Source organism: Lepidochelys kempii, chromosome 2, assembly GCF_965140285.1.
Source record: "Lepidochelys kempii isolate rLepKem1 chromosome 2, rLepKem1.hap1, whole genome shotgun sequence".
Lineage (NCBI taxonomy): Eukaryota > Metazoa > Chordata > Testudines > Cheloniidae > Lepidochelys > Lepidochelys kempii.
The window spans coordinates 230,145,670-230,156,520 of record NC_136381.1 but is presented as its reverse complement, the minus strand read 5'-3'; the positions used below and the strand labels follow the sequence as shown (position 1 = coordinate 230,156,520).

At 41.1% G+C, this 10,851-nt stretch overlaps 1 protein-coding gene across 5 annotated transcripts in view; it reads left to right on the top strand.

Moving 5' to 3' along the window:
* Positions 1-2,475: 2,475 nt before the first annotated feature.
* Positions 2,476-10,851, top strand: part of CUBN (cubilin) — a 226,786-nt gene continuing 218,410 nt past the window's right edge. For 4 of the 5 annotated variants that reach the window (XR_012157573.2, XR_013635417.1, XM_073334126.2 and 1 more), the window contains exons 1-6: positions 2,476-2,617; positions 2,769-2,898; positions 3,264-3,356; positions 4,416-4,454; positions 5,154-5,255; positions 6,585-6,688. Coding sequence is in view for 3 of the 5 variants with exons in the window: in XM_073334126.2 (XP_073190227.2) it covers positions 2,499-2,617; positions 2,769-2,898; positions 3,264-3,356; positions 4,416-4,454; positions 5,154-5,255; positions 6,585-6,688 (587 nt within the window). In the remaining 2 variants the exon portion in view is untranslated. The remainder of the gene's footprint in view (positions 2,618-2,768; positions 2,899-3,263; positions 3,357-4,415; positions 4,455-5,153; positions 5,256-6,584; positions 6,689-10,851) is intronic. The other variant, XM_073334127.2, reaches the window with a different exon arrangement.

Here is a 10,851-nt window from a genome sequence, read left to right as displayed (position 1 = left end):
TAACATCCCATCACAGGCAATTAGGCCTATTTCCCATGAATATTTAATTACCAAAACCATGTTATCCCATCATACCATCTCCTCCATAAACTTACCGAGTTTATATGGTTCAATGACATGTATTCTTAAACCAGCAGAAATAGATAATGTGCATCCAGTATTCTAAAGGACTGAACAGAGGACATCTAGGATTTTGTGGAGCTATGTGGAAGGTCTGGATTATAAGTAGGGTGTCCGCATATGACAGACCTGGTGAAGGAAAGCCCTTGCAGCACACATGCATTGAACCAGCCTGCTATGAATTTCACTGGCTCAGATAACCAGTACCTCCCAGTCTACAGGGGCTAAAACACCAGGGACAAAAACACCTTTGTTAGCAGAAGTGAGACAGACACCAGGACAGGTACTGAAAATGGGGACCTCCCCTAGTTTCAGAGACACATAATAACTCTTCCTGCCCTGTTGTTTCCAAAGGGGCTGCTCAGGGATAACTGAATGAAGAATTTGGCCTGCAGAATCTTTATTACTGGTGAATACGCAGAGGCAGCCGAAACACATTTTGACTCTTCTATTCCAAGATGTGGTTTCAGATCCAAAAGGGAGGGGAAAAAATAAAAAATATTAATGGGGGCAGATCTTCAGCTGATGTTAGCTGTCATAACTCCCTTGAGGTGAATGACAAGTGACACCAGCTGGGGTGCCACCCCCGCCATTTATACCTGTACCCTAGGCCCATTTGTTCTGCAAGAGACAATGACCATGGTGCCGCCTCCATGCCATTTTTTACAGAGTCACTTCTGTGAGTAGAGCCTCCCTTTGAATCCTTTCATTGATTTTGATGCAGTGTCATCCGTGCTTAAAACTATTGAAGCAACCCAAATGTTTTTAGATTTGTTGTCGTTTGCACCCTATGGATTTTATACTATGGGTTCTTAAAAACTATTTTTAATGTTTGTAGGCACAGAAGCAAAATTAATAGTTACATATTCAACCACGAGGAAAGGTGAGGGGGAAAACCAGAGAAAATATTGTTGAAAAGTGTTAGGCACTGTATAAATTCATTCTGAGGGTCTGTTTATTTAATGTGTCCTCAGAAACGTTAGTTGGATGGGCAAAGTGAAGTGCTACACTTAATGCAGTAGCATTTACCTATCTGTCTCTAATGCAATAACATTAGAACACCACCTACGATCAGTTCCAAAATTTCAAGGAATGTTCCAGTCATCGATGAGCAGAACCCTTTTGCTTTTGGTGAAAACTGATAGGGAGAAGATGGAGAGCAGAGGGAGCCTCTTGTATCTGATTCTGCAAGCAAGAGAAAAGAAATAAGAATTGTGTGGGGAGGGGACTCGCACAGAGACCCTGGCATGCGGGGTGAGGGGGGCAGAATGGGAGTGCCTACAGAATCCCTGGCAGCTGGGAGAATGGGCAACTATGGTATGGGGGCCAAGGGGTATAGGAGGAATAGAGGACAATGAGAGGCACACAGGGCCCCTTGATGGAGGAAAATGGGGGGAAATAATATGGGGAAAGGGGCAAGGGAACCCAAAGCCCTTGGCATGTCAGAGAGAGATGAGGAGGAGCACACAGAGCTTCTGGCATGGGGGTGAGAATATGGGATCCTTATCTGGGGGAAGAGGGAGGAATGGGGGACTCACAGAGCCCCTGGCATGAAGGGGAGAGTTTCTGGGAAGCTCTGAAGCAGAGGGGCATAGGAAGGTGGCTAGGGAGCTGGTGGGGGTGGGGAGGAGAGAGATTGGAAGAAAGCAAGAAGCCTCTGCTGTGTGCAAAAAAACAAGTGCAACCATCTAGTTAGTATCTGTTGATTCAGTCACAAGTCAACTTAAAACAACCATATTTGGGTAAAATACATATTTTGTTGTTGGTGTTCAGTTTGATTCTGTGTATTGCTATCAGAGCACTCCTGTCATTTCTCCAATTAATTATTTTAGGAAGGGTTGGAAACTTCTCCTTTTATGAAAATAGTCATTTGGTGACCAATGTGACTGTGACATTCCATACCGGCAATCACCTGGGATTTTTATTGATGCCAAGATCCTGAAACTTGCAGTGAAACATGCAGTAGTGCTGTGATGTTTCTTTTGCCTAGTCAGCTACATATTTCAAGAGACTTCAGTTGTGTTTCATTGTTGCAAAGGTCAAAGAGATAATGATTAAATCAAGGGAGATTGTTTTTATCACTTGAGTTTTTCTATTTTTTTTTTTTAAAAAAAGAATAGGAAAATGTCAAAGTTTTTTTAAAAAAAGGGAAAAAGTCCATTTCATTTTTAGGTCATTTATATATTTTCAGTACTTAGGTGTATTAATTCAGTTATGGCTCACCCACTCTGGGGCAAATAAGCAGAGTGGGCACTACTGCGAGCATACTGAGGATCTTGCAAGAGCAAAGTGCACCTGTTAAGCTCTCAAAACTAACATTCGACACTGGCGGTTTCAGTCTAACTTGCCACACGTCCCAGGAAGGCTGGCAGCAAGCAATGCTTTGGTCAGCTTCTGTCCCTTGGCTTCTGGCTGCCTTATTAATACTTTCTGGATTAAGCTGTGAATCCAAATATTATGAAAAAAAGAGGCAGAAAAGAAGCATTTCTGATGAACAGTAAGTACCATTGTTGGTGTCACTTACAAATAGATCTGTTCACATGGTGTGGTTTTAAATACCAGGAATGGGAATGGCTCAAATAAATTTCTTTACAAAGTCTTTGGCAGATATGTAGCTAAATGCCATCTTCTCTTCTTTGATACAACAGGCCTCGCATGACCTCAGAAAGGGGGAATTTAGTATTTCATACAGGCGCTGCCAAAAATATTGAGTTTAGAACCGGATCACAGGGAAAAATAAAAATTAATGAAGATGACCTCGCAGAGCTTTTTAGTCAGGTGGTATACTTACTTATTCTTATTAAATGTTCACCTTTTTGCTTGCACAATTACAGTTTAATTTAAATGTACATGCTCGCAAAATTTACCACAGGAACTGTTTCAGGTATGGCAATGGTTTTATTACTGTTAGCATTGCTGACATCATTATGAGATGATCATGAATTATTACAGACCCATAAAGAAATTATGTAGCTATATAAAAAATTAAGAGGCAGTTGCGTACACTATGTAACTCTGTTATCTCACTGAACTTTATCATAAAATACTGAGAAGATCCAACTTTCTTCAGCAACTGAAAAGACAAAATGATTGTTTCACATAGGTTTCTAATACACTAGAACTAACCTTTTTTTAAAATTTAGATCAGGAAAAATAAAGATGAGATTCTAGAAGTGAAAAGAAGCACTGGTGTCCTTCAGAATTTTTCAAACCAGATCACTCTGATTAATTCCAAGGTAAGTCTCACCTCATGTCACATTTTCAGTTCCTGATTTTCAGTTCCTCATATCATCACATCTTCATGATTTCTCTGACTGTTACCAGTGATGGGCCCAAATCCTCCACGGAGAATTGCATGGGCTTAGGAAAAAAATTAGAATAATTTGTATGGGCCTGATCCAGCGCCCACGAACCAAGAACCAAGATAAAATCCTGAAACTATGGCTCTTCTTTTTGGCTCATCGGCATCTGTGCGTACCTAATCCTGAAGGTCCTACTCAGGCAGAGACCCCAGTGCACTCAAAGACTGTAGGAATGGGCCATATATATCTAATACAACAAGTGTTGCACAGAGTCAGCGTTCCATATGTTGAATCATGTGTCTAGTGAAACTAGAGATGGAAAAGGCCTCGTAGGTCATTTTTCCCATCTCCTGCGAATGCAGATGTTTTCCCTACAGTGCATTCTGGAATCCTTTATTCAGTTCAGTTGTAAATCACTCCAGTTATGGAGTTTCCACAATTTACCTTGGGGAAAATATTCCGGAGTCCATTTGAAATTATCCTGATATGTATGCTTCATTTGACTGGGTTCAGTTTCAGTCTGTTGCTTCTAATCATATCCCCTTGGCTGATCGCCAACAATTCCTTTTCCTCCTTTGTGTTCATACCCTTCAAATAGCTGTAGACAGTTGTATCCTCTTTGAGGCCCCTAATCCTGCAAAGATTTCTAAACAGCAAAATCCTATTGAACTACTCAAATGCTTAAAGTTAAACACACGCATAAGTCTCCAGGACTGGGGCCTTAGTTGTTTAATCAAATTTATACATATTTAGGTTGTGATTTTCAAAAGAACATAAGTGGTTTAGATAATGAAATTCTACTGAATGAATATTGGGCACCTTATGCCTCTCTGAAAATTCCCTTTTTGTTTTTCCATATGTGAAAATCCCTCCATGTTTCCTTGGTCTACCAGTGTGTACCTGACTGAAAGGTGCAACCAGTCAGTCCCAGGACACACACATATCAGCACCCCTTTAATCCCAAACACATTTGTCTTTGTATATCTGTTGCAGATTGTGAGTCTTGAGGGCAGATTTCAAAACGTAGAACAGGTGAGTAATTATGGAACAAACCTAGCAGGTTTTATTAAAAGCAGAAAATGAAGGATGACTGCAAGAATAAAAATAACTAGATGGATTCTGTCCTCCCATGCATCACGCAGGGCTGCTTTTCTCATTAAGAGCACACAGACATGAAGTCACGATTTATAGATGAGCTGAAATACCTTCTTTTCAAAATAAACTCTGTCAGATTCCCCATTCTTTAATTAAAATATCTTTGTAGAGTTAGAAAAATGGCAACTAGATTCTAGGGGGGAAAAATCTCCTCCTTTTATGATCTGCCAAGACTAAGCCATGATTTGGGAACTCAATCTGAGTGTTTGCTTCTATTAAAGAAATCAATTTTAGTTATTAATTGCAGTATGAGTAATGCAGTTGCCATATAAACCATGCATGTGGCATCAAGAATGAAAGTGAGGCCTTTAGCTCTAGAAATATGGGTCCTCTGCTAGTAGAACTAATGAAGACTCTCTATTAACTGTCACTTGTTGTCGAGCTTTTACCCTCTCAGTGGGCGGCAGCCAGCCTCTACAGGGAAACACAATCACAGACAGACAATTACATTATTAGTTGTTACATTTTCGTAGTGCCAATTGTGTGCTAAGCCTTTCGCAGACAAATCTGACAAAAAAGCAGACTCTTTTAAAGACCATGCTAGCAAGTAAACTGATTTCTCGTTCATTGTTTCAGACTGTCCTGAGGAAAGCGTGTAGTAGCAACCCCTGTCAGAATTCTGGAACCTGCCTAAGCCTGCTGGATGCCTTCTTTTGTCTCTGTCCCAGTAACTGGCAGGTGAGTCTTTCAGGCTATTTGAAGACATCCAATACAGATGATTGTCATTATTGTCATCAGTAGGGTCCAATTCTGCCTCCTTCACTCTCACTGAGTAGCACCCATAAAAATAATGTGACAATTCATAGAGTTAAGGTAATTCTCTATATGAAGAAGGATGGGAGGCTCTAGATCTTAATGACAGGTTTCAGAGTAACAGCCGTGTTAGTCTGTATTCGCAAAAAGAAAAGGAGTACTTGTGGCACCTTAAAGACTAACCAATTTATTTGAGCATAAGCTTTCGTGAGCTACAGCTCACTTCATCGGATGCATACTGTGGAAAGTGTAGAAGATCTTTTTATATACACACAAAGCATGAAAAAATACCTCCTCCCTCGGATGCATACTGTGGAAAGTGTAGAAGATCTTTTTATATACACACAAAGCATGAAAAAATACCTCCCGAGTGGGGTGGGAGGAGGTATTTTTTCATGCTTTGTGTGTATATAAAAAGATCTTCTACACTTTCCACAGTATGCATCCGATGAAGTGAGCTGTAGCTCACAAAAGCTTATGCTCAAATAAATTGGTTAGTCTCTAAGGTGCCACAAGTACTCCTTTTCTTTTTTCTAGATCTTAAGTAACTCTGTTGTAACTCCACAGACACTCTGTGGTCCTTCTATGAACCTAGCTATTGTATATTCCTGTGTCAATGTTAGTCTGTAGTAAAGCACATCTTTTGAAGATTAAGGGTGATATATCAGTTGCCCAAAGCAATGCAGCTCCTTTAATATCCGACTCATCAGTTGTTATGTTTATATAAGGCTCTCACACATTTGTCTCTCACACAACAGTGCCCATAAAAGAACCATGGGACAAATTATTTGCTAGTATAAATTGGTGTAAATGGAGCTGTGGAAATTTGCACTTGAGAGAAGGTGGGTCCACCCTAGACCTGAAAAACCATCGCGTTGATATTTTTATCAAAATGGATGCTTTTTTCGCAAGACGTTTCAGAAAACAGTATTTTCAATGAAAAAATATGTTGTTGAAAAATTTCCAACCGGCTCCATTAGTAACCTAAAAGACGATGGTGAACTCCAGTTTATGTTATCCATATGCTTTCTATACATTTCTAAAAGGTTTTATACCCTGGTGTGGCTGATAAGTAGGGTAATGGAAACAAGACAGAACAATAGCAGTTTGTTATAGTGTTTTATAAGGGAAGCTGTGGTAATAGCAGCCTATGCTTTGTATATCCTCTGAAACACTTCTGTTAAATTTTGGCTCCATGAACCACTTTGATTCTCTGTAATTTGGAAAATACCATGGATTTCTATGTCATCTCAGGGCCCGTTCTGTTCAGTTGATGTTAATGAATGCCAGATTTATGCCGGAACAGCACTCGGCTGCCAGAATGGAGCAACATGTGTTAACACACCAGGAAGTTACAGGTAACTTTTCATGCTCTTACACAGAAGTTCACTATTAGGATCCTCTAACATTTTTATGTCACTTATTGCCACTACAGTGCCACTCCTGGAAATAACAATCTTATAGTTAGGTACTGCAGCAGTTTTCACTCAGAGCATAAAACACTTCATAAATTATTTATCCAATCCTGATGCATGCAAAACTCACTGGAGCCACTGGGACCTTTGCCTGTTTTGAGGCAAGAGGATAAGGCCCATATAAAGATTGTGTAAGACTGTCTTTCGTTCTGGTCCCGGCTACCTTGTCCAGATGAGGAGGCATAACTTGGTGCTGCATGCTACAATAATGGGTGGAGGCTGGACTCCACTCACCAGACTTCCCTGTCGCAGGCCTGGTTTACACTACATAGTTGGGTCAAGGTAAGGCAGCTTACGTCAACTTAATTATGTCAGTGTACACATATGCACTGCAGCCTTACTCCTGCCGATGTACTAGGGCACTTACACCAACAAAGTAATTCCACCTCCACAAGAGGTATAGGGCTTATGTCGGTGTAGTTAGGGTGACACAGTTTCTGTATAGACACTGTGTTTTACTTACATCGGCTGTTGGCTGTCTTGCCAATGTCACGGTTCCATGCTTGAGCTGGCTCTCAGCTCCCCCCCCGCCCTGCCCCACTGCCCCTCTTCAATCGTGGAAGCGCTCCCAGTGAGTACACGTGCCACCAACAGGAGGGTAGTGTGGACATCAGCCACCACAGTAATTACTGAGGTGGCTGTAAGTTGACCTAACATAGATCAACTTAAGTCTGTAGTATAGACATGCTCCTTGTGTGCCAGCTGAACCAGCATGGGTACAACCAGATACAAAACAAGCACAGTCCAGACAACCCACACCAAATTCAATTATTTGGAAGTTTCTGAATTATTAAATAACATTTCCCCATTCCCTAGGTTTATCTTCCCCATTAGGGCCGTATCACAGATTGAAGCAAGTTTTTCAATTAAACTAAGTGGGGGAAAATTCAGTGACCCCTTCCCTGCCGTTACGCGCATGGAAATATCTTTGCACTAAAATGAAAATTAAACACTTATCCCAAAGCTAATAAAGTTGTAGAACTTCTCAAATATTTTAGATATCCATTTAAAGTAAGCAATTGATATTCTGCTTGTTTGGTGGCAATTGTTATATAGCTTAATGAAAAATACTATATAATATGAGGGGACTTTTTTTGCCTTACACTGTTGTTAGAATTACACAGTTGCAGAATCTTAACGGGAATGCCCGGGATGCATTTGATTTAGCTCTGTAGTGCTCATTGATGAGCTATTAACAGCCCTGGATAAATGTCACATGTTCAACAGGCAAGTTTGCTTGAAAAGATCATTGCAGGTTAATGAACACTGTCTTTAGTGAACTGACACTGATTAACTTAGGGTTGACAGGATGGAATAATTTAATGCTTGAGTATGTTTCATCAGTTAAGGATCTTCAGATATATAAACAACATGTTCCATCTTCCATACATCCACCCCCAACTAAATATGGGCAAATCAAATGACAGATAAAAAGATTCACAAGACTCTAAATCAGCTAATGAGGTGCATTTCAGAACTTCAAGTCCTGCCCCAAAGGACTGATCAAAATCAAGGCATTCAAAGATGCAGAGGACATTCCAAAGAGGAAGAGGTCACCACTCCATTCCAGCTATTCTAGTAAGAGATTAACGTTATTACCCATTTGAAGCTGCTCTGAGCAGGACTTCCTAAAGCTGGTGGCCATGCTCTGGCAGCTTCTGCTGAGTAATAAAACATTGTTGTGTTTTATTGCCTTTAAATACTGATCTTTCCCTTTCTTTAAGGTAATTCTCACAGAATTCCTACTTGTTTTGAATATGAAACAATACTCTGATAGGCATCAGGACTCCTTCACCATTTCACCAAAATCACCACTATGCAGCTTCGAGCATTAAGGCCCTGATTCTGGAAAGCATTCCTATTATCTCTAAGCTCATGCTTTCCTGAATCAGTGCTTTAAAAAGGTTTCAGAGTAGCAGCCGTGTTAGTCTGTATGCGCAAAAAGAAAAGGAGTACTTGTGGCACCTTAGAGACTAACCAATTTATTTGAGCATAAGCTTTCGTGAGCTACAGCTCACTTCATCGGATGCATCCGATGTAGCTCAAATAAATTGGTTAGTCTCTAAGGTGCCACAAGTACTCCTTTTCTTTTTGATTTAAAAAGGACACATAAGTCAAGAGTTTGAACAGGAAAAGTACTGTGGAAACATCCAGTGTAGTCAGCTCTTTGAGGGAGGGGCTGTGTGCCTCATTCACTGTTGCCCCACACCTTGTGTAGTCAGTGACATCTGCAAAATACCATCATTCTGATTTACAGACATGTCACTGGTGTGTGTGTGTGTATGTGGTCTTACTGTTAGTAGGGGAAAGGATTGGGAATCTTGCTGGGGAAGGGAGCATGGATGGATGGATGGATAGAAAGCCTCAAGGCATGGAGTGGAAGAACTTTGTTTGACAAGAATATTGAGACACAGGTCTTCTCATCAGGTGGTAAACAGGCACATTTCATTATGTCCAGTACTGACTTAACACATGTAAGGGGTCAGGGAAGCAATGAAGTACTGTCCTGGAAGTTGACTGCCAGGAAATGCCTACTTTAAAACAGTCACTGTAAGTGAAAGATGGGAAGCAGAGTTCTCTCTTTCAGATGGATAGTGGTGGACATCTTCATTTTGTAGTGCACCACCATGCTGTGCTTCTGAGCACAGGAGGAAGGTAGCAAGTATAAGCCACTTTGTGCATAGCCTGTTTTACAGACTGCCTGATGTGGCAGAGAGACCTGCAGGAATGCTGGAAATTTGTCTATTAAAATGAAATTAACGCTGCAGGGAATAGCACACCCTGAGAAAAGTACCATTGGGCCACATTATAACTAGTGCACATAGATATTCCTTCTAAAATCTTCTCGCAAGCAATGGCAAAGTATTATAAAGCTTTTGGCAGACCAAGTAAATATTTGTGGGGACCAAGATTTTTATGCTGAAGCTGAGAACAAACTGCTTTGCAGGGAGCTCTGGCATGCCATTCAGCCTGCTTGTTCCCTTCTAATGGAGAGCTTTGTATTGTGTCTGGAAGTCGTGTATTTACCAGCTTGTTTACCATTACAGAAAATAAGAAACAGAACTTTCAGACTGGTAGCCCCCTATAAGCATGGTGTTCTCGAAGGAACTGAGCAACTGCTGTCTGAATGCCGGTTAAAAAAAAAAAAGAGTGACGGACCCAAGTGTGCGACACAATCTGCTACAAAATGGGAAAGTCACTGAACTATAGTGCCCATGGCTTGGAACCACGGGCACCCCCCATATGCTGTCATTTCGATACAGTATTTCTCTTCACTTCCTGTCTTGTATTGTTTGTTCTATTGTTCCACCTCAGCAGGGGCTGCATTTCAGCAGCCTAGATTGTACCTTTAGGCATAGTGCACCACCTCCAGAATAGCCCTGAGACTCACTGTGACTCAGAGACTCTCCTCTAGGGCAAATTCCTCCTATCCCCTACCCCCTTGTCTCCTCTTGCTTCAGGAAGTAATAACTTGTTGCAATAGATATAGTACCCACATTCAGTTCATCATTCCAGCTTGAGAGGACTGGAAGGCAGGATTCCTGGGTTCTGTTACCACCTCTTCCACTAAAACTTGCTGTATGAACATGCATAAACTGCTTAATTTATCCATGCCTCAGTTTCCTCATCTCCACAGTGAGTGCAGGGCTGTGTAAGTTGTTGAAGTGAATCAGCTGGTCCAGCAACAACAAAAGAGCCAGCCAGCCAGCATTATTATTTCTCTTCAAGTCTTTATTCTTGCCAGCTAAAAAATACCCTTCATACCAAATTAAACAAACTGGCTTTTACTTAACTGGGAAAGCAAATAGACAGGCTACAACTTAAGCTTGTGTCTTTCCTCTGACTACCAGGAAGCTCCAGCAACACATCCTCTGTTTCAGCAAAGCACTTGAGCAGGTGTTTAAGATTAAGCACACACTCAAGTCACTCCCTAGTTGGCAAAGCGGTAAGTGTAGGTGTTTTGCTGAATCTGGGCCTGAATGACTCGTCCCTCAAGGCCAGATTCTTAAAAGTATTTAGGTGCCTAAAAATGGAGCTAGTTATCA